The 23,882-nt window shown below is 36.3% G+C and overlaps 3 protein-coding genes across 4 annotated transcripts; 1 reads left to right on the forward strand and 2 right to left on the reverse strand.

Annotated features, from left to right (window-relative positions):
- The first annotated feature begins 6,705 nt into the window (after positions 1-6,705).
- Positions 6,706-8,871, forward strand: LOC105033256 (uncharacterized). Of its 2 annotated transcripts, XM_073259777.1 has the most exons (3): positions 6,757-6,865; positions 6,968-7,052; positions 7,184-8,871. In XM_073259777.1, the coding sequence occupies exon 3, from the start codon at positions 7,374-7,376 to the stop codon at positions 8,439-8,441; it is 1,068 nt and encodes a 355-aa protein (XP_073115878.1). In that variant the 5' UTR covers positions 6,757-6,865; positions 6,968-7,052; positions 7,184-7,373; the 3' UTR covers positions 8,442-8,871. The 2 variants fall into 2 exon arrangements, with proteins under 2 accessions (XP_010906278.1, XP_073115878.1); XM_010907976.4 differs by lacking the exon at positions 6,968-7,052 and having other exon boundaries at positions 6,706-6,865.
- A 5,094-nt stretch (positions 8,872-13,965) lies between these two features.
- On the reverse strand, positions 13,966-14,802 carry LOC105033255 (uncharacterized). Its single transcript, XM_010907975.3, has 2 exons — positions 14,645-14,802; positions 13,966-14,533 (listed from the first exon to the last, which is right to left on the reverse strand). Exons 1-2 carry the CDS (start codon positions 14,727-14,729, stop codon positions 14,298-14,300), a joined length of 321 nt encoding a protein of 106 aa, XP_010906277.1. The 5' UTR covers positions 14,730-14,802; the 3' UTR covers positions 13,966-14,297.
- Positions 14,803-17,401: 2,599 nt separating this feature from the next.
- On the reverse strand, positions 17,402-22,385 carry LOC105033254 (peroxidase 51). Its single transcript, XM_010907974.4, has 4 exons — positions 22,086-22,385; positions 21,809-22,009; positions 21,536-21,701; positions 17,402-17,934 (listed from the first exon to the last, which is right to left on the reverse strand). Exons 1-4 carry the CDS (start codon positions 22,296-22,298, stop codon positions 17,528-17,530), a joined length of 987 nt encoding a protein of 328 aa, XP_010906276.1. The 5' UTR covers positions 22,299-22,385; the 3' UTR covers positions 17,402-17,527.
- Between the last annotated feature and the right edge of the window lie 1,497 nt (positions 22,386-23,882).

Here is a 23,882-nt window from a genome sequence, read left to right on the forward strand (position 1 = left end):
ATGAATATGATTTCATGAAATTACATATTGATTTGTTATGCATAGTATTATTTGTCTGATTATTCAGTTAAAGGTATACACTGCTTACTGGGCTATTTAGCTCATGATAAGTTTTATGTTTTTCCTACAGATCCAGAAAATTAGCATGATGCGGGATTTCGATTGGGAGAGCGATTAGAGATGGAGTTAACTCATTGATTTAGGATTTTCTCAGAATTTATTTAAGACTTTTAGTTTTGTTTTTAATATTGACTTGTCAGACAGTTACTTTCTTTTGAACACTTAGTTTTGATTTGTTATTTGAACCAAGGTTTGATTATTGAATAAAGAAAAATTTATTTAACTGTTTGTGAAGATATCATGATGAGATACCTTGCATGCTTATGGGAAAAGTATTCTATAAGTATGCGGCGGTTGCCATGACCCTCGATTCAAATCTCGGGTCGGGGGCGTGACAATTAAAGTGGTATCAGAGCATAAGTGGATGAATTATGAAACATAGAATCAGATATAGAATGGGTGTAAGTGGATAGACACCAGGGACATTATAGTGTAGATCTTTGATGATTGTAGTGGGAGAAATATTTATAAATTTTGATTAAACATTGAGATTATGTATGAAAGGATCACAATAGATTATAACATATAGAATTTGAAATATGATGGATGATCTATTGATCATGATATGATTAGTTAGATCTTGATCGAAAGTAATCACAAAAGGATTGATATAAAAATTGTATTGTGCATTATGGTTATTAATTTGATCATTGGTTATTCAAGTGAATCGTAAGTTCAAATTCGATGTGAGAATAATATTATGATATTACTTCTAGTTGAGAGATTGACTATTATTGGAAGATAAAGATTTGATAATAAAATATTATTCCAGAATGGGCTAAGAAAAATCTTTTATGATGCTTGATTGGAATATTTATCGAAATTGAATTTGGTATGTGGATTATATATAAAGTGGCATATTAGGATGAATGCATATTTGAGGATATTGCAAAGAAACCTATTTCTTATTGATGAAATTGATTATGAGGTTGTAGAATATTCATTGTATTGGAAGCTTTAATCATCATCTTTAGATCTAAATAATGGATCTTATTATGCCTCTTGGAGGCTACATGATGTGTGTGAAATTTCAATTTAAAGATTTCGTATCTAAGTTGATTAAGAGATTTTTTGATATTATTGTTGAGGTTGTTAATGAAAAATTGATATCTTCAGATTAAGATAAAAGATCTGATTTATATTTATTTCAGATTAAGGGACCTATGTGAATTTACAATTAAGAAATCTTGGATTTAAGAATTGATATGGAGTTTCCTTTGCTTTTGTTAACGAGGTCCTTAATTGAATCTACTATTAAATGGAGATTTGATTTTTGAAACTTGTATGATTGTTATGAAAGGATATTTGATAGATATTGAAGATTCTGATGATAGAAATTTTAAAAAAAAAAATAACAATAATAATGATTTGAAATTCATATATATTCAGATTATGTCTAAATTTGATGGAGCATCGAAGAATTTTCTCATTGATTTGACTTATAAAGATTTTTGGTTTGAAAATTATCGAATTGAATTGATATGAGAATTGAGATTTGATTCATATTGATTATAGTAAATCTATATGATGGTTTAAATATGATATTGAACTCAAGGGTTAATCAAGATTATTGTACACTAGTAAAGGTATGAATGAGAATCGAAAGTTAATCTTTGATTTCAATTGAAATTTAAAATTTTTAGATAAAGAAATAATTTGATCAAACTTTTTTTGGTGAACCTAAGAAATTTTGATTATTAGATCAGAGTGCGCAGCGGAAGCATGGTAATCTGGATTACTTTGAGTAAGTCAGGAATGTTGATTCTTTGAGTCAAAGAATTATGATAGATGATATGGTTTGATACAAAAAATTTATTGATATTAGAAAAAATAATATTTTAAAATTTTGAATCATTTTAGATATCCTAATGTGATTTTTTAAAAGTAGTGCTTCCACCTACTATGCTACAAAAATATTTAGCATCCTAATTCTAGGATGAGTGGACCCTTGATTTTTGATTTTAGATTTAGAATATTTAGAGATAATTTTTTTTTCTATCCTAGAATTAAATTTTATAATTATCTAATTACTAGGAAGAATTTGAGATTGTTTATCGAATGATGATTTCGATCTTAGATTATTATACTCAAATATTTATCTCCAAGGTATAATGAAATTTGAAGTTAGAACTCTTTTGATCATTATTATTTCTCTGACTGAATGGAAAAGATTGAGGTTATCTATTGATATTGACGATTGTTCTATAAAAAATGGATTGGAGTTGTTTAATAATAAATTGATTAATTAAGAGTTGTTAATGTTTAGATAAAGAAAAATTGATATACTTACTTAGAACAGAGACATTGATTTTGATTATAAGAAAAATATAGTTTTGATTTAGATCAATTTTTGAGTTATTGATTTTTATTATGGAATGACTTAATGATAAAATTTGCTTCAAGAATTAGAATATTTAAGAATTTGAGGGTTTGAGTAAGAGAACTTCAATGACTAGAAAATAGTGATATTGATTTCAATCAACAATGGTGATATTGATCTTTATGAAATGACTTAATGATGAATGAAGTTCTTATGCAAGAATAGAGACATTGACCTTTTTCTATTCACAAGAGATAGATTTGATTTTAATTTGAGTCATGAGATATTGAATATTAATTTTTACAGGAAATAAGATCATAATTTTGAAATATTGAAATATTGAAAATCTTTGAGATGTTGATCTTGATAAATAAGAAAATGGATGGTTCCGTTCAGATCGATATTTGATGTACCGATTTTTTTCTTATGAAATGATTTAAGAATGAATTTATATCAAGAAATAAAATATTTGTGGATGAGATTCAAATAAGAAACTATGAAGACTCAAGCAAGAAAAAATTTCGAGGACGAAATTTCTTTTAGAGGGGAAGAATGTGAGGCCTGGCCCAAGCAACGAATCCTAAGCCCAAAAAAAAAAAAAAAAAAAAGAAAAACAGAGCAGGAAGACTCCCGATCGGAGTCTTCCTCTTCTCCGATCAAGAATCGGAGTCCTAGGGCCATTGAAAGACCCTAGGACGAGCTCTATAAGAACCCTTCCCCTCTCCTCTATGGGTAGACCCTTCCGTCGCCGTCGATTGCCGGAGATTTTTCTCCGATTTTTTCGTTTGAAGCCGCGACTCCTCGACCCGTGTTCGCCGCGATTTCTCGCCGGTGGGGGTCATCGGAGGTTGTGGTAAGGTCTCCCTCCTCTCCCTCTCTTCTCTCCCTTCTTTCCCGTGCCTGTGTGCACGATGGCCGGCGACGGGTGTCGCCGGATTTAGTTGGAGAAAGAAATCCCCCTGTTCGCTGCCTCTTTCCTCTGATTTTCCGGCGCCGACGGTCACGCCGACCGCCGGCCCTGGTCTCTCCGAACCCGAGAGAGTCGGCCGTTGCCGCCGGCCACCTCCGGCCATGAGATGGCCGTGATCGACCGATCAAGGCACGGGGACCTCTAGGTCCCCTGTTTCGGCCCAATGAAAGCCCGGGAAGAAAAGAAGAAGAAGAAGAAGGAAAAGAAAAAGAAAAAGAAAAGAAGAAGAAGGAAAAGAAAAGAAAAAGAAAAGAAAAAGAAGAAAAAGAAAAGAAAAAGAAAAAGAGAAAAAAAAAAGAAAAATAAAATAATAATAATAATAAATATGATTTTCTCTCCTCTCTCTTCCGTGAAAAAAAAAGAGAGAGAAAAGAAAAGAAAAGAAAAATTATTAAATTAATTAATAAATAATGATATAAATAATAAAATATGAGAAAGAGAGTTTCTCTCTCTTCCCTCTCTCTCTTCAGCCTGAACTAGTATTTTCTCTCTCTAGAATTGGACTTTCTCTCTCTAAAATTCTCTCTCTAGATTATCTCTCCTAAGATTTCTAGAATTTTGAGAAGAATGATGATGAATTTAAATGATCCTCGTGATGGATTTTTGATCCGTGATCGTCGGACGGTACACCGACATCCACTTTGATCAGATCAAGTATTTTTAGATTTTATTTCTCATGATCTTATTGAATTGTCCACATGATAATTTTAGCATGATTTGATCTGATCGATCAGAATTTGTTGAATCATATTGTCTGAAGAATTCAAGATGAATTTTCTCTCTCTAAAATTTTCTCTCTCTAGAATTTTCTCTCTCTAAAATATTTTCTCTCTTGATTGATTCTCTCTCTAAAAAAAAAGATTAGTGAATGAAGAAATTTCTTTTAATAAGTCTGATCTGATTCTAATGAAGAACCTTGATCCATGATTGTCAGACAGCGTACTGGCACCCACCTTAATCAGACCATGAATCTTTAGATTTGATCATCCATGATTTCGATCTAGCCATGATTTGATTTGATCATGTTGGTTTCACCAATTGAGATATTGGACCAATCGTAATGTTGGATTGTGTCACTTGATCAATTCGAATTGTACCTCATGAATTCTCTCTCCTCTGATTCTCTCTCTCCACTTGATTTTATGAAATCGATGAAGAAACCTCGATCCTATCACTTCGAATCTGATTTGATCTGATAGTCAAACTTTGGATCATTTAGGTCCTAGTTAGATTTTGATTAGATAAAATTAGATGATCGGACCCAATCTAAACCGTTGAAATATGGTATTCGTATTCTTTCTAATTATTGAAATTGATTCTGTATAGGATTGTGGATATTTGATCATGGGATATCGCGATATGATCTACGAACATAATTTTTGAAAGAAAATTTATAGAATTATGTGGATTTATTGGAATACGTTTGAGGTAAGTAGTGTTTACTTTTACTGAATTTCTCTGGTAAATTATGAATTAAATAAATTTATGCATGCTTGCGATTGTAATTATTTATTGAAATAATTATTGAAAATTATTTATGATGAAAGTTAATTGTAGAAAATTATTTATGATTGAAGTTATTTGTGGAGCAATTATTATGATGATATATGATCTCAAAGAATGTTATAATTGATTTGACTCGAATATCAATTAATTTTATTATTCTTGAAAATAATATATGAATCGGAAGGCAATATGAAATTGACAACCTGACTGTGTTGAGGACCCCGCCAATGGGGGCATATACGTTGGTAATTGACTGTCCTGAGGATTTATGTCGCCAGTGAGACCAGCGACATGTCGCCAGATAGACCAGCGACAAAACCGCCAGTTAGACCAGCGGTTCCAAAGGACTTGGCTGCCAGATGATTCGTAGCCCACCGCAAGCAGATACGCGGTATTATGACCCTGCCACAGGGATAATGTGGTCATAGTCATGGTTGGTAAGAAGAATTTAAGAAATTGATGAATTTAAGAAGAAAAGCATAATTAGAAATTATGATGAATTGACTTTTATATATGATTGACAGTATGAATATGATTTCATGAAATTACATATTGATTTGTTATGCATAGTATTATTTGCCTGATTATTCAGTTAAAGGTATACACTGCTTACTGGGCTATTTAGCTCATGATAAGTTTTATGTTTTTCCTACAGATCCAGAAAATTAGCATTATGCGGGATTTCGGTTGGGAGAGCGATTAGAGATGGAGTTAACTCATTGATTTAGGATTTTCTCAGAATTTATTTAAGACTTTTAGTTTTGTTTTTAATATTGACTTGTCAGACAGTTACTTTCTTTTGAACACTTAGTTTTGATTTGTTATTTGAACCAATGTTTGATTATTGAATAAAGAAAAATTTATTTAACTGTTTGTGAAGATATCATGATGAGATGCCTTGCATGCTTATGGGAAAAGTATTCTATAAGTATGCGGCGGTTGCCATGACCCTCGATTCAAATCTCGGGTTATATTATGAAAATATTTCATATGATTGCTAATCATCAAGGAGGTGCTGATTTAATAGTTTAATGTTTAAGATTTTTTAGTTTAAATTTTTAAAATTTATTATGCTTTCGCTGTGCATGTTGTCTATAAAATTCTACATAATTATCATTTTCTGTGAAACATCTATTTTACTTTCAAGATGCACTGAACTTATAATTAGACATATCTTCAGGAAGATAAATACTGTAGCAGATTGAGTGGCGACTTATATGATGAAGCACACGGAGGATCTTTTGTGTATTATTATGGAGGTAGCCCTTGGATAGTTTAAAAATATTTTATTTTTTGATTTTTTTTTATATATTTATATAAAATTTGTATGAATTATCTACCTTAGCGACCAAAGAAACCCTTCTCCGGGCCTTCCTCTCTCCCCCTCAAATCCACACTTGTTTATGAGACTCGGAAGTGGAGCGGGACTCAAAAGTGTCAAAAGAGAGAGAGGGTATTTTCTCAAAATTACGAGACCCACTACGTGGAGAAATTACTGTATAGACCAGGTCTAACTGGATCAAAGCAAATTGCGAAACATATGTACGGTGGATAACGTCCAATCGAAATTGGTGAAAGACAAAGAGTGATGAGGCGTGTTTTCCACCGCGGGATTTGGCGTGGTCCATGGGACCTGGTCCAAGAAATAATTAGACCACTCCATGGGCGTGTAGGCGACTTGGAAGTGAGAGTCAAGTCCCCAACCGCAGAGCAAGCGTCCGCACTCACCAACCAAAATCACACGTGTCTTTGACCCAAATATCGCATTGAGAAGCTTCCAATCTTGGCCCGAAGGAGGCTCTGTTCCTTTCCTCTCTTTCCGCTTCTATATAAATAAGAGCAGCACGCCACGAGCCCCAAAAAGGGCAAAATTGAAACCCTTCTGACCCCTCTTCGCACCCCCAGATCTGTCGAGTCCTCAATCCCAAAGCTCTTCTTCGATGCCAAAGGTCGGTCCTTTCTTTATTTCTTTCGCCATTTGCTTCTTTCCTTTCTTGATCACGTGCTCGATCTGTGGCTTTAATTGGTTTTGATCTTCGATTTCCGGTTAGGGTTTCTCTTGGAATCCGTTTTCCAGCAAAACAGTCCGTATGATTTGTTTATTTGTGGGAATCAATTACTAGCGGCATTAAATTAGTAATTTCCCCTTCATTAGCCCCGAGAATTTACTATCGGTTGCCTTCTTATTTTATTTTCGATCAATTAATGATTTTTAGTTGAAAACCTAGTTCTTTATCTGATTTTCTTGAGTGTTTCTTTTTATTCAGGGGTCTGATCTGCTGTAGCTATCATCTGATCTGCAATAGATATCCGAATACCCAGTTTTGATCGAGTTTGTGTTTTTGGAGACAAAAAGGTAGCTTTACTCCTAGGGTTTTGTTTTCGAGATTTTACTGGTCAGTGAGAGTTAGATCAGTGAGCTGCATTTTAGTGGTTGCATGAGAATTGGAGGTCAAGATGCCATCTTACAGGCAGTTTTCCCGAATTGATACTATGGAGCTCAAATCTCAGCTTTTCAAGAAGCTCGGGCGGCAAAAAGCTGAGAAGTATTTCTATAATGTGAAAAGATTACTCAACCTGAAACTTAGCAAGTTAGAATTTGATAAGTTGTGCTATAGTACCATTGGGAAGGAAAATGTTGCTATTCACAATATGTTCATCCGCTCGATCCTTGGCAATGCATGTCTTGCCCTTGGCCCGCCTAGCAAAGAGACAGTCACAGGGAACTCTCGGATTAGCAAATTGTCGAGCTTTGGAGACACTTGCCCAACATCCCCTCGAAGGAGAAGGTCTATAAGTAGTAGGGATCGGAGATTCAGTGACCGTCCGAGCCCCCTTGGACCTGATGGACAGATGCCTCTTAGACATCTGCAAGAAGTCACTAATTCTTGCGATTTGCAGAGGTCACGAGAGCAGCAAAGTGCTCAAGAGTTGATATCTGTTGGTAGTAAGGCTTTCTTAGAAGTTGCATCTGTGGAAGATGGAGAAGAGGTTGAACAAGCAAGAGCTAGTCCGAGTGTCCAAAGTAGAAGCCCTGTAAGGGCACCTCTGGGCATTCCGAGGACTGCTGGTGCTCTTCCCCGTAAAACATTTTGCACCGGTTTTGCTGGAGGCTTTCATCTTTCTAATCCATATGTTCCTGAGTCTTGTCATGGTAGTTCTGAACTGCCTGATACAAGATCTTTAAGGAAGCAGTTGGAGCATAAGTTGGAGGTTGAAGGCCTTGGTTTATCAGTAGACTGTACTAATCTGTTGAATATTGGTTTGGATGCATTTCTAAAGAGGTTGATCAAACCCTGTATGGACTTAGCTAGAGCGAGGTGCAGCAATAGGAGGCAAACAAATGGTAGGATTTTTCCTGGGATAAATGGTATGCGGCAAGGAGAACAGGTGCAAGGGTCAAATCAATGTTATTATGTCTCATTACTAGATTTTCGGGTGGCAATGGAATTGAATTCTCAGTTGCTTGGTGGTGATTGGCCTCAACAGCTTGAGAAGACATGCTTGCATCTGTTGGAAGAATGAACCACAGCATGAATACAAGTTCAGTCTTATTGATTGCCTCTGCAAGTGTTACTTACAGGATCGACAATCCTCACGAGCCTTTGATACTGCTGAAGCAACAGAGTACATCATTAGGCTCAAAGTACAGAAAAAACATTAGTAAAAGACCGCAGAGTTTACTCTCAAGAAGTTTCAAGCTACAAACAATTCATTACTCCTGCCATGCGGAATAAATTCCATGTGCCTTCCTGAGGACGGAATTGAAGTGACATATAGGTGTCACCACTGAAGCCTCCAATTTTTTGGGAATGGGTCCATGCCCTGGCCATCGAATGTAAACCTTTCGACCCAATTTATACATCTTTTCACTTTACGAATTGTTATGGTTCTGAATCTTCTGATCTACATCTTTTCTCTTTACCATGCTGGTAAATAAAGTGTTACTTCTTGATTTTTGTGGCTCTTGATAGACTTAATTTTTTTGGTTGAGATAAGCTGATTATAAATTCATTATTCTTGTATGTTATGTTGGAAATAATTTTACTACTGATATAAGGATACATGATTGCTTACCATTTCGTTGTTATATCTATCCAATTTTGATATTTTGGATCAGCTATGAGCATCTGCACAGAGTGGTGCAGCCTAATGTTTAAATCAAAAATCATAATATTTTGGCATTTTTGAAATGCAGTCTAATTTGGGACATTTACTTCTAAAATCTTGTTGAGTTGCACCGAATGGAGCAGCCTAATGTTTTCCTTCTCCATTGACGAGGTTTAGATATATTGTCAAGGTGGGTACAAAATTTGGCTTGCTAATGGCAACATGCAATAAACCAGGAAAACTTTAGTAATAAGCTAGGAAGTGTTGGAGAATAAATGATTCAGAAGTTTACCTACTAGGAAAAATTGTTAGGAGCTACTAGATTTTAAAGAAAAATCTTAGCATAATTCAGAATCACCAGTGTAAACTGTAAAGCTTATCAAGTAATTGGAAAGTCTATTACTTTATATTTATTTATGACACACTCATAGAGTTCAGTTAAACTGAGAAATAAATAAAAGGTTTGGAATTTTCATTTGCTAAAAAAAATGTCTGTATCAGATAATACTGAATACACTTTTGGTTTGAACGTTCTCATGTATAACACCCTGTACTTTTTTTCTTTGTTTCTCTTTCCTTAAGACTTGCATCGGTTATAGCAGATAATTTGAATTTCATTTCTAGTCCACCTTTCTATGGAGTTGAATTCTATTTCCATATACTACTCATGCCTCTTCCGTATCATGAATATGGTGCAGGGTAATGTTAAGTTAAAGTTGAAACCAACAGTAATTATTTCTCTGGAATAAAGCTTGTGAAAGAAGCTTAGTTCTGACAAAATAGTTGTCTTACTGCCAAAACATAGATGGGTAAATAATAACTTCTTGGGTTACTTCACCAGTTGTTCATTATTTTGGAGCTATGCTTTCTGAAACCATCTCATTGCATGTGAAAGATATTATTTTGTATAGATGAAAATTTTGAGGATGTTCTTTTTATCGATATAAACATATTCCAGTAATACACTTTATTAGTGGATATATTGTTTATGGTACTTGTACAGTTTAACTTCTTATTTTTAAAAGCAACCATCTAGGTAGCTGGCAAACCTGTATTGTTCAGACTTCAGATCCAGAGCAGATCATGATATGCTGGTAGACGTTTCATGATACCAAATGATATTTTCTTGATACTGTTCGTGTATATTAGAGCAGAATAGGGCTAAGTCTACTAGATATATTCAATATGAAATTGAATCTTTTTCAGGACAGTCGAAACCTATATGACACAATACATATGACCCTTACTCATCCTGGGCAATATCTTTATTTATTTATTTATTTATTTATTTTTGAGGTTTAAGGGAGGCACATAGGCAATATCAATACATACTCTTCGAACCTTTGGTCCTTTTCTACCACCAGTCTACATCTTCTAAGAGCTCGTTAAAGCCCGAGCCCCATTGGACTTGTTGGTTTTTAGGAATTTCTTTGATAAAAAAAGGCACACAGAATCTGCTGGGGAATATCCCAATAAGCTGCCCCATCTGCGCAATCCTGCTGAACTATCCAAGCAGGCTCTAAATTAGAACTTCTAAAGAGGTAATGTTATATATTAGTTACTCAAATTGGAACTGCTATGATGTGAATTTTTTATTAAACACTAACTTTTCATTGGTAAATATGTAGCACATTTAAGGGAAAATAGTATATTAATCTATTTACTTAAAAAAAATAAATATGTTCCAAAATTAACTATAATATGTTCCAATTTTTTGTTGAATTGTGTTTTAAACATTCCTGGTGTGAAAAAACATAAAAATAAAATAAAAATAAAATCAACAACTCACTGTGTGTGAAGAATTGGAGTATCATGGATCTTGACCAATAAATTGTGTTTTCAATTTAAATTATGCTAATAAATGAGTTAATATATGAATATGTAGCTGAGCTAAGTGTCCAGCATGTAGGCATTCTAGATAACTAGTTGACTGTGCCCAAGGATCATATTCTAAAATTGTTATGGTTTGGTACTATGTACACCATATCCTAATTTGTGGTGGAAATCTAAAGTTTAGATAACGGTTTAGATAAGGGCTATGTGGTGGTGCCAGGATCAAAGAAATAATGTGAGGTTCGAACCTCCATAATGAGAAAATGGCCAAGTGTTCAGGTCTGATTTAACATAATGAGAAGGGGTCCACTAACTGGAGTAAAGTGTTGATAGGACTATTTACATTATGATCCCACCAAGGACATAAAGATCACTTAAGATGAGGCTATGTGCTTAGTCTTGAAGAAGGCCAAAAGGTAATTAGAAAGTGCCAATCAGGTTACTATGTGGCACCACATAAGACAGGCTGAGTGGTATGTAGGGGGAGCTGATCAGACTCGGATGATTGATTACTTGAGACACAAGTCAAGTTCCAAATGAGGCGTGAACATAAGCAAATTGCCAGCACAGCCTGCCTGATTAAGTTCTTTGCTAGGATGTTAGCTTGATTCAGGTGTGGTTCGAGAGCAAGATCTATGGGGATAGTTGTTGAAAGGCTAAGAGGTGGAAAGTGAGGAAATAGTTACAGCCCATTGTAGCAATTATCAGAGCAAGTGGATGAAATGATGGTAATTGAAAATGGCAAGCATTAATATAGAAGATGGATAACTGTATAACGGTTAATAAGGAGATGTATAAATACTAAGTTGTAATTCTGAGGGGAGGTTTACTTTTCGTGAATTGAATGATCATTTCTTTTTACCTTCTAGTTATCTTTCTTTACTTTTGATTGTCTTTTAGTTCATAATTCATAGCTCTTAGCAAACTCTTGTAGCCTCCTTCGGAAAGGCAGGACCCAAGTAGCGAAAATCCTTGAAGATCAAGATAGCGGAAATCTACTATCCTTTCCGATTCAAATAGCAGTGGCATGCATGTGTATTGATCTAGTGCAGTTATAAACTTGTTCTCCTTGCCATCCTATATCGAGAGGGAAAAAGGGAAGGAACAGGTACTTTGATAGATTTAAGCTCTTGATGGTTTCAGCTTCCAAGTAAGGTGCTACTCTGTGCTTTGCCATATTAATGGTATCAATGACTCTTCATACACTGGAACAGCTATTTCATGAGAAAAAAATTCTGTCAAAGAGAAAGAGGAGAAAACAAAATGAATTAGATAGACAGAAAAAGGAGAACACTAATATGAAACATGAAATGTGAAAAATAAGGAGATCTAAGATTTATGTTAGTTGCATTGAAGGTACGTTCTAGTTGTGAATTTTCTGTTTGAAGGGACATTATGTGGTCAAAGGAAGGTTGGAAAGTTATAAGGCTTTAGATGGTTGGCTGATGCCCCACTCGGTCTGACTTCATAGATGCACCTCTAAAAATCTCATGGTATGGTTGAGATAATCCAAATCTTGTTAATATATGGGTTTAAAACCACGATTCTGATTGTAATATAGTTATTGGAGAGGATGCTGAGCAGTTCCAGTAGCTCCTTTGTATCATGCTTTATATAGGGAGGTATATGGTTTTATACCTTTAGGGTGTGTTTGGTTTGTGACTGAAATCGGAGTGTCATATCCTTCGATACATTTGATTCATGATTGGAATCGAAATCGAAATGGAATTTGAATACCAAAGGGGAATAGGGATTAAATTTCGAGGGATTGAGACATTCCTATCATCCTTTAGAATTGGAATAGGAACGAGGTCCCCAATCAAATAGTTAGAATGGAAGGCATCCATTCTCATTCTCATTCCAAAATTCAACTCCTTTTAACCAAATATGCCCTTACTTATACAATGATGCTAAAATATTTTGGCATGCTTTTGTGCTTAGAAAATCCATTCTTTATCATCTTGTAGTGGTCATATGGTTTAGAATGTCTAGTTATACTTTTGAGACGTTTTCATGGTGTTCGGATGACATTTACCAACTCTATGTGCATGTAATGCACGTGAAAGCAATTCCCGTCTCTGTGATACAAGACGATAAATGAAAGAGAAACCTGATGGCATATTGATGGTTTCTAAACCTCAGACGAGTGTAGAAATGGTGAGGTCTCCACAAGCGGCAGATCATTGTGTTGATGCATGACGATGCTCATGGACCTGTCAAAGAGCATGGGAGAGCCAGGGGAAAAATTGGACGATAATTGTAGATTCATATCTTAATGTGATCCCATAAAGTTAAACGATTTTGAGTTATGAACTGTAAGTTTACAATGATTTGACCTTAGAAATTCTTATTAGAGCCAAAATCTGTATCTCGGGAATAGAATTTTTCTGGTGTCACTGCAAAATTGGTTTACAAATGAGAAATTTATTATCCTAAACACAGGCTTGACGCATCTTTGTAATTGTACAATTCATATTGTGCTCATTCAGGGGCTTATGGTATACCAGCACAGTGATGCACTGAATGTGCGATACACTATACTAGGATGACATACATGACTCAATTTTTCATTGAAGAATTGCTACTAGAGTGAAGAGATATTGGTGTTATAGAAGTCTAACACACCACTCTTGTCCTCTGGAGGAGTTATAAATCATCTTCCATGGTGGTACTTTGTCAGTGGAGAACTACCACATCAACCACCTTTTAGTCTAAGTATTGATACACACCCTTCCAATTTGTGATGGTCAGCTTAATGGATCAAAACAAGGTTTAGACTGAACACTACTCTACGGTTAGCTTTAAAATTTATGCTTATCCTCCTGTCAAAGAAATTTTAGACTCTATGACAGGCTTGTCTCTGTAATCAGTTTTGGATTATTTGATGGGAGAAAACCTTATCCATCCTTCTTGAAATATTAGAAATTTATTTTCATTTAACCTGGAGCTACTGAGAGGTTAAAGCCTTGCCATAGCAGATCCATTGGATGGTTCTATTGAATGCCCAACTTACTGATCTGTTCACAGAATCTAAAAGTGAGTAGGGAGAGAAATAGTTGTGTCTTAGAGAAAGATCAGGGATTTACAACACTGAGGAGAAGGCAGCAATCGCAAATAGCAAATATTATTATGAGTTCCAGGAGATGGTCTTCTCAAAAGAGGAAGGGACTACTACTTTTTTTTAAAATATATATATATATATATATATATATATATATATATATATATATATATGCAGGGGTGGAAAGCTCCCCTCGCTTCCATTGTCTTCGCGATCGTTCGGTCTGTGTACAAGAGAACCCAAAATTAGACCACCGCGACTACCACGACAGATATTGCAGCGACGGGGGAAGACGGTAGGGAAAGACGGCTTCGCATGTGCCGAGACCAACTCTCTTATGCCGCACTCATCCCATATTCGGATCCGTTCCAATCCAATTAGAATTCGCGGCACAGGTTATGAGGAGCCCACTCGAGCACGGCCGCCCACACGCCGCTCCTCGCCCTCCCACTCCGGTGATGCCTCATCCTCCGCCGTCGGATCTTGTTATCATCATCCATCGCCACCGGCGGATACCGTCCGATCTCGCCGTCGGTCTTCCGCAGCATCTCCCACATCACGTGCACGTCCTCGTACTCGCACGTCCTCACCTCCTTCCTCAGCTTCGACAACCCTATAAACCATTACAAAAATATAGATTAATAAATAAATCTAATTTAATTAACTCCCATCGGGGAAAATATTTCGGACCGTTCGACGAGCAAAAAAAAAAAAAAAAACTTACCGGTTTTCTGAATGCCGATACGGGTAGCCACGTTGATCCAGACTCGCCTCATCGGAATCGCCACCCGATCCCAGCAGCTGTCCATTGTTCCCAAAGCCCTCGTTGTTCTATTGCTCCTCCTCCTCTTCTCTCTTGTCTCTAACCATTTCTTGGTTCCTTCTTAAGAGATCTCTCTGGTACGCGCTTCCTGTACCGCGTGTGCAAGCTTGCCTCCATCGCGTCTCAGCTTGACAACGACGCGTACGATCCTGTAGACCGTAAACGTGTCGGACCGTGTAACTTCCTCACACTGTGTGGTCCCGGTTTCGCTGTCCGCCGACGTGGTACAAGGCCTCCTCGGATGCTGCCACCTAAGCCCTCGAGATACGGAAAGCTAGGTCAGATCCGGGACTGTTGACCGTTAGGTCTCTGGTCGGATCTGGCTACAGAAAAAGGACACGTTTTTGTCGTTGGACGCCAGCGGGGTGTTTTTTTTTTTTTTCCGTCTGGAGTTGGAATGCTTACTGTCTATAATAATCTGCTGATGCAGCGGTCAACAAACAACAATGATGATGTGGCATCCTATGATTGGTCTAATGTAAATTCAGTTTTATATTTCAACCAATTTCTGACTTCCACGTAGGATTAGAGAGTGGTGGGGAATGAAGCGGTGATGGATAGCAGTACTACCACTTCAGCTGGAAACGGCCTTAACGCCACCAAGCTACCCCTTTGAAAGCCGCCCCTGGCATTTGTCTGAGACAGAAAGTGGTCGGGAATGGAGGTACGGATGGGAACGGCCAGGACAGACCGAGGGGGGCACTATAAATTAAAGAAAGAATGTATAATACATAAATCTTTGATTAAAATGATGAAAATTAAACATTTAAATTTTGAATTAAAAATATATAGACAAATTATATTTTTGTTCTCGATTGATTTTCATATTTTGGAGACATTGTATGATTGTCTCATTCTCCATGTTATTCAGCATATGTTTCTCATTTTATGTAATCAAAATATCATTCATCAACTAATATGTAATTATCTTTTCACAATACTCTTGGCCGAAAATTTTTTAATATACAATTTCTTTCAATAGATTTTGGTTATAATCTAAAATTCATGGTCATAATCCAAGGTACAAAGGCGAGGCACAGCCGCATAGGCACTTGGAACTATTTAAAGTGAAAAAATTATTGATTAGAATAATCTTATTATGTGTATCTGACACCAACTAATAACAAATCAGCACATCATTTAATAAAATTATTTTATTTTTATTTAAAAATAAAAATTATCAGTTGATCAATAATAATTTTTTTATTTAAAATTTTTAATTAAATTTGGATAACAGTGTGTATTTTTTTAGTAATAAATGGTATCTGGATTGTTATTGACTAGTGCAAGGTATAAATGGCAGAACCAGTCTAACCATATCCAGTGGGATGCGGCAAGATCTCAAATCCTGCGGCCTATCCCATCTAATAAATAAGAGTATATTTTTTAATAGCATAGAACGTGGAGGTCCCAGGAAACATAATTAGATGGGTTATTCTAGGTTCTCGCCTTTGTTAATGGGAATCCATTTGCTTGTGTGAGGAACCTGCATTTGTTCTGGTTCGCGCTTTGAGTTTAAGCTATCTCTGCATTCATATGTAATATTATCTATATATTAAATCGAAAGAGTAAGCGAAACTCTTGTCGATGGATTGTGAGTTTGAAGTCATCACTATTTTCTATAGCAGAACCGTATCTCATGGCATAGTAGGTAAATGGTAGAAAGATAATGTGGAATGACTGGAAAATCTTGTGATCTAAATTGACCATATTGGGGCAGATGTTGGCTCTGAGATCACAACATAAACATCAGAGCTTTTGAGGTTAAGAAGGTAGGCAGAGAGCCAAAATTGTGAGATTCAAGAGAATTTTTTTTTGGTAACTAAGGAAAATCTTATAATAAGAGTATAACTTGGCCGAAGGCTGTCAAAATCTATTTAGAGCATGTTTGAGTCTTTCCCTAGGAGTAGACTAAAAAAATTCTATAGGATTTGTGGATTAGATGATCCATTTAAGTATGGCCCTATATAACCCAATTCCATCTGACCCAAATTCCTCTAGGATCCGAATACCATAGGATGTTTAATCCAATCCTATGAGAATATTCACGCAGGGCATTTGTTCTTTTTGAATATACCAATGTATCATATTCATCCAAGGGTTTGCTAGTATTCTTTGCGGCATTCTCTTCCCACTTGTCATCTTTAGATAATACTATGCTGAACGTTTTTGTGTACCGAGGAACCATAAGATGTTATGTGATTGTAATGCCCAAAATTTGTGCTTTAGTTTCCTCTAAAGTTATGCTAATCAAGCTCATTTGAAGCTTCAACATTCAAGCTCAATCCAGAAGAGTAAATGTGAAAATTTTCAGGAGTGCATGCCCAAAGTCCGCTCCGTGTGTTAACCAACCCATTCATATGTGGAACCATAATTTAAAGGCTCCAATTTGGATGAGTGAAGGAGCAAATTAAAGAACAATTTAAAAAGGTCAGTTGTTCTCTCTACCAAAACATCACTAACAAATGAAAGATGAAACCCAGATTCTTCTATAGGATCCGATGGGATTTCCTTTTGCTTGCCATAGTTCTTGAAGCAATCTTTGCTTCTCCATGTTATTTACAATTATCTGTTCTTAAGACGTTCGGTTCTATCTTTGGTTTCAGTTGAAAAAACAATCAAAGATGAAAAAGGAGCAACTCGATGATGCTACCACACTTGAGAAGAAGCACATTTCTTTTGCGTATGATCTCACTTGCATTCTTAACAACCATAGTATGAAAATTTCATTGAGACTGACTCCACCATAGTTTTCAAAAATAAAAGCCACTCTCAGTAATTAAGCTAGTTGAAGGTGGCACACTCATGGCGAATGTTGCCATTGGACCCGGTCTTGACTCCGACCCGGCCGAGCTTGATGATGGCGGCGACGAAGGCCTTCTCGAAGGCGGAGGAGCTCTGGGCCCAAGAGTTGACGGTGGGCCTGGACCGGGGGTCAGTGAAGAGGGATTGGTCCGAGGTGAAGAGGCCCATCCCTTGCTGAAGGTTCTTGTAGTACTGGTTGTCAAAGATCCGGGGGGTGATGGGGTCCATGTTGACAGCTATGGTGGGGTCTACGTTCTTGGGGCACATGGCCTGTAGCTGGGACGCATAGGTCTTATTTAGGGTGGGGTCTACTGGGTTTTGGGAGTTGAAGTTGTAGATGCGGTTGGCAAACCTGCTGCAATGGGAGAACCCTACAGTGTGAGCAGCTGCAAAGTTGGACGAAAAAAAAAGAGAGGAAATGTCAGCTTAATTTCTAAGTTTCTGACATTTAATTGACAATTAATATAAGTTGAAAATAAGTTATGTTTGAATTTTATTTTTTTTTATTTTCATTTTTGGCTCTACATACTAGCCCAGCAAATATAAATTTGGGAGTAGTTCTCAAAAGGTGCAGAGAAGAAGAGAGAAAAAAAGCTAACATGTACTCACGGTCAAAATACTGAAAAATCATGGCGATCTTCGGTGCTGGTTATCTTATAAGATTTTTGGATATTTCAAAAATGTTCATGATTGATGTTAGTTTAGCATTATTTTTTATAAAATTCAAAAATTTCTTTCAGGTTGTGGTGGCGGGTAAAAGATACGATGCCTAATAAGCATACATGGATATCATGTTGTTGGTGGTTTGTTTTTATTCCTCTATATATTTGTAAGCATGAATGTGAATAAAGGTGAAAGAATTAGGCATCATTGGATGCTGTAAGAGGAAGCAAAGATATGGAAATGATAGGCTTGGAATTGATCAAACCTATAAAGGAAGATGTTATATCTTAGATTCTTAAGGGAAAGTGAGAACCATGATTTCGAAGACCGGCAAACTTTAATGATGCAGATATCACGCTAGGATATTGGAATATTTGGAGAAAGATTTTTTATTTTTCTATATTAATGAGTGTAAGGAGGGAATAATTATATTCTCAAGCCAAACAACAAGCCAATTGGCCTCAAAGTTTGATCAGAAGAAATGATCTGTCATACCCTATCCAAAGTTGCGCACCAACTTGTACTTTATACTGGACTAGTAATTGTACATATGTAATATATGCTTGAAAAATATGAAATTTTCAGCTATGTTATATGCCCTAAAATAGATTAATTATCCTAATAGCTTTTTCACTTGTTTAAGCTACCATTCCTCCTTTCCTGATCAAAACAAATCTTTTCATGAAAATTAAAAATAGATTGGATATTATCCCTTTCTATAATTCTACCTAAATGGATTTGATTCTTTGAATTGACTCTCAAATTGATTGGACTTTAGCACTCTCTTTTCTCTCTTTACTCAAGCACATATGCCCAATTGCTAGTAAATCGCATAGTGTAATGGATCTCTCTCATATTTCTGTATCACTCTTATTTTTGCTTTCCTTTTTTCTAAGTGCTAGAATTTTTATTGTTTTATTTTTTAAAAAAGTCAAATTTATTTAAACAAAAGTTTGTTATGTATTGTGAGAAATGTAGAAGGGTATTTTGGGAAGTTAAAAGTGATGGATAGAACTGGAATGAAATATTCCTCAAATCCAAAACTATACTTTCATATGGTATAGATAAATGATGAAAGGAAATATTTTTAAGGTACCACAGACCACTAATTATTTAACAAAGATAGGTTTGACATACAAAATGCACAAGGTTTTACCCAAAATTTCTAAAACAACTGTTTGCATGCATTTTCCGGTGGAGAGATGAAGAATTCTGAGATGAAGAGATGATTCTTTGCATAACTATGTTAACAAGATATCTAAATACCAAAACCAGTATTTCTTCATCTTAGTCTTTGCTTTCTAGCATATCATTTCTCAAAAAATAATTTTAGCATAATTCAGATGACAAGCAACGAAAAAGTCTATGTTAACTAATCATAGAGTTGATCAACAAAAACTTAATGAAAACTCCATTTTCTTCCACAAATAACTGAACAAATTAACCTTATATTTCTCTATGTTGTCTACTACGATATCCTCTACAGGACTTTTCTTCAAATTTAATTTTCTTCTGTTGAGGAGTTTTTCACAAAAGAAATTCTTTTATGAGTTCAAATTATTTTATGAACAATATAAGTCAATCAAAAACAGAAAAAAGAAAAATCAAAAAAATGATATCTGTTTACCAGTCAAAATGTCTTGTGCCTCATCTCAATTGACTAGTAGTTTCAAAAGAAACCAATTAATTGAGACAATGACCTAAGGATCAGTGATTCTGTCAGACATTGGATAAGATATCTTCCAGTCTGGATCTATATAATTGATAAGCTTTAAACCTGACTGAGATGCAACTACAATCCAACGTGGCACCTTTATTGTTACCATCCAATCATCCATCCTTCAACCAACATCACTTTCAGAACACATCTATAGCCTCTTACAACTTGGCAAGTCCCCTTGACTAATGTCCATATCTATCCAGGTGAATCTATACTCAAAGATAATGTGATTTTTAAGGGGATTAATATCCAAATGTTTTCATGTAACTACATCCAATCAGAGTAGTTGAATGCTACAAATAAAACAAAGTCAAGTTGGAGACAGACAAGCATTGTGCCCACTAGATCATAGAAATTAGTTCCTTCATTTCCGGCTATAACACGCTAGCTTGAGCCGGGTCCAGGACCGGTAAAAATTCGAAGATATCCAAGACCGTATGCCCCAGAGAAATTGTTCGGCGGATCAGATCTACCGTGAATCTAGATGAAATTATTTTATTTTTTTATGCGCAATAGGTGGGCCTTGTCCATCTAATAAGATTTGGGTCCAAATTGGCCGGCTATTATGGCGCAGTGGCAGGCCGAACTTGTACGGATGATGTTGTAACGCTGACCTACATGGCAGGAATTATGGAGTGCAATCCATCCATTTTATTAGTCAATCTGAGACTACGACGGTTTCCTCCATCCAATCTTATAACGAAGGATTTCTAATCAAAAGAGAAGAGGAAGGGTGCCCGTTCGTGGCTCGGTCCTACTCGACCCTATCAGATCCTCCTTGATCTTAATCTTTTTTTTTTTAGTGAGGAATCTACATAATTAATAAAGATTATGATATATAATGGATCTAATTTGGAGACTACTTATCACAAACTCATGGTCTAAAAGCTTAATGATCTCTTGGGAGGAGGACCAGCCCAAATAAATAAACCCAGGTGGCAGCTTTTTGTATTTGTCAATATGGGACCATGATAACATAGTTTTGCGCACTGCATTAATGCTGCAATAAGCCCAGGTTGGCCAGGAGCTATAATTCCTGTGGCCAACCACATGAACCAATCATATGCAGGAACGTGGAAGGAAACCAACATACAATTACTCTAATGGATCCATCAGAGTGCATGCTAATTCAGTTTCCGTCATTCCTAGATTTAAGGTGTGGGCTCCGTGAAAACTGGGCACCTAGCAAGATCCAAAGAAACGAGAAATTATTAGATGGACAAACTCCAGCAGACCAGTCCAAATCCCAAGGCATGCGTACAGTGGATGACAAGAAGAATTCTCACACCTATTTTGGTCTGGCAAGTGAGTATCGGACTGGTCCACTGGACTTGATCCATCTAATAATTTCTCCAAAGATACTAATATGCCGATGCCAATTTGTAATAATGGCAACCATTACCTGATTCAAGAATGAAGCAGAATTGAATATAGTATTCTGTTTCTTCGGCAGTTGTTTTAAGCTGTCGATCTGCTCTCTGTCTGCTAATCTACAGGCCTTAATCTAATGTCCCAATTAGACTCAACGGACAGCGTGCTGAATGCAATTGTTGAATACCTAGCAATCAAACATATGCAAAGGATATCTATCCATCTAGAGTTACCTGAAAGAGCTATCATATCGCCCTGAGAGAGCCCATTCGCTGCAAATAAGGCATTGAGCTGGTTCAAATTAAAGGTCGGTTGTGGCAGCTTCCCGTTTACACTATTCGCCGTAGAGCTCAGCCCATCCAGTCTCCCCAATTCAACTGCGTACGATGGCCCGCCAGCCTGTTCCAACAATATCCAACCAACCACTACGTTACTTATAATGCTACTATATATATATATATATATATATATACAGAGAAATCAATGGCTAGGATATCGTGACCAACCAGTGCTACGACATCCCGGGTGGCCATTGCAAGGATATCGGCACAGGACACCTTATTCCTGCATTGGGGAACGGCGTCCACGGCTTCCTTAGCCTTGATAACAGTATCGAATCCATCTCCAGCCAGGGATAGGTTATCCGGGTGGTCCTTCTCGGCTGTGTTATTCGCAGTGGATGCAATGATGACTGAAGCATCACAACCCTGTAATAACACCAATAGTTTAGAGAAGCAATCACGAGCACGGAGTAGAGCCATGCATCTTGGGTTTCTGCTATACCTGAACGAAGCAGTCATGGAAGAAGAGGCGTAGCGTGGCGGGCACAGTGACGAAAGTCTGTTGGAATTTCTTGGTCACAGCATTCCTCACAATGCTCTCGACATTGGGGCAGATTTTGGAATAGTAATTCCGGCGGAGTTGGGCTGAGCTCAACTGAGGGAATAGACAAATGCTTAAGGTCAGTAGTAACAAGGCCACCCTGATGTTTCCCATCTAATATTGATATGAAGGAAAGAGAGAGAGAGAGAGAGAGAGGAATATAGGGAGAGTTGGGATATGAAGGATGGAGGACGGGGAATATATAAAAGGTTGGCCAAGCCAATTGGTCTTTAGAACCTTTTACAGCTATTAGGAATTAAAGGGATAAAAGGAGGGGTGGAGGGAGAGCGTGGACAGGTTCCATTTGTCTACGGCCGCCTTAGCTTTCAGCATGACAGATATGACGAGGCTATCAAAAAGGTCCAACGAACGTGCTACTAAAAGTATATCATGGGAACAATGATAGAGATATTAATTAATATGGGGATAGGGAGGAGAAGATGGTCAGCTGTGTATAGAGAAGTTGGTGGAGTAACAGGTATATGTGGGGCAGGAAGAGGTTTCATGCGGGCTTCCACTATATTTTGGATGCTTGTGTTTTGGGTAATCAGAATAGAGAGCATCTATCCTTGGTAGTCATACGTGGCTCTTATTTGCGCAGGGTTTTGCCACTAAGACAAAATTATTGTTTGTTTAGGGATTGTTGTATACAGCCTTCACACCTTGGAAAGGTGTATTACTGCATAAAAGAAGAAAAAGTTAGGAGGTTAGATCGCAATTTTCTCTTTTGAAGTCTTATTAATTAGAATACAAATTTTCACTTTTTTTTCCTGTATAGAGAATGACTTTTAATGTCCAAGCTTTGGCCATTGACCGCAATTATATTTGATACATTAATTGTCTTTTTTCAAAAAGCATGCAAATTTACATATGGCATAAATCGTTATACTTAATTTGCTTGAAAAGAAAATTGTTTTGCCTTGCACACCACATGGCATTTTCTTTGTGCTTGAAATTTATATTTTCATGTTTGAGTGAATCTTCTCAACTTTTTGTTACTCAAAGTTATAAAAGAAAAAATCATAAAATTAGGCAAGTAAGCAATCTTATAAATTATATATACTAAATGACCATATCCATCGATCTATCTATCCATCCATCCATCCTTCCATACATACATACACGCAAACATATATACATATGCCCGATAATACATCACTGAAACATATAGGATATAGATAAATAAACTATTATAATAATATGGTTAAGAATTATATCAGGCTACTCATCTATAGTGACGTAAAATAAAGGTTCTCTCAATTTTATTATTCTGAAATCCATGAATTTGATGTATAAGTAGATATATATGATCATGTCTTGTTTTAACCAAATCACCTCCTGTCTATTTTGTCAACATTTTATATCAAAGCTGCAAGTTTTATTTATCTTATTTGCAATTTTCAGTAGGAAACTTTAAACAAGAGCAGGCAGTTCGATGAAATTATGTATTTAGAAAAAGCCTATAACATCGGGGGAAGGTAATCTGATTTGACAATCAAGTAGAAACTTCTTGGTAACTTAGAATAGACTATTGCCATGAATACTTTTGAACGAAAAAGGAAAGAAACAAGTAGAGCTAAATTGGTATAAGTGTATCCTTTTTGAGATGGTTGGAATTTAAATGTGAACTTGTAAACGAAAGAAGATATCAATCTTATGTGTATGTATCAGTATGTTGAAGACAATGTCGACAGAAAT

The sequence above is a fragment of the Elaeis guineensis genome, chromosome 6 (genome assembly GCF_000442705.2).
Source record: "Elaeis guineensis isolate ETL-2024a chromosome 6, EG11, whole genome shotgun sequence".
NCBI classification, from domain to species: Eukaryota; Viridiplantae; Streptophyta; class Magnoliopsida; order Arecales; family Arecaceae; genus Elaeis; species Elaeis guineensis.

Excerpts from the sequence above, each read along its gene's own strand:
- LOC105033256 (XM_010907976.4), top strand. The coding sequence starts at position 7,374 with ATGCCATCTTACAGGCAGTTTTCCCGAATTGATACTATGGAGCTCAAA.
- LOC105033255 (XM_010907975.3), bottom strand. The coding sequence starts at position 14,729 with ATGGACAGCTGCTGGGATCGGGTGGCGATTCCGATGAGGCGAGTCTGG. Across the intron at positions 14,534-14,644 it reads TATCGGCATTCAGAAAACCG|GGTTGTCGAAGCTGAGGAAG; the intron begins GTAAGTTTTTTT and ends AATGGTTTATAG.
- LOC105033254 (XM_010907974.4), bottom strand. The coding sequence starts at position 22,298 with ATGGGAAACATCAGGGTGGCCTTGTTACTACTGACCTTAAGCATTTGT. Across the intron at positions 21,702-21,808 it reads CCCGGGATGTCGTAGCACTG|GCTGGCGGGCCATCGTACGC; the intron begins GTTGGTCACGAT and ends TTGTTGGAACAG. Across the intron at positions 17,935-21,535 it reads CGATATGATAGCTCTTTCAG|CTGCTCACACTGTAGGGTTC; the intron begins GTAACTCTAGAT and ends CCAACTTTGCAG.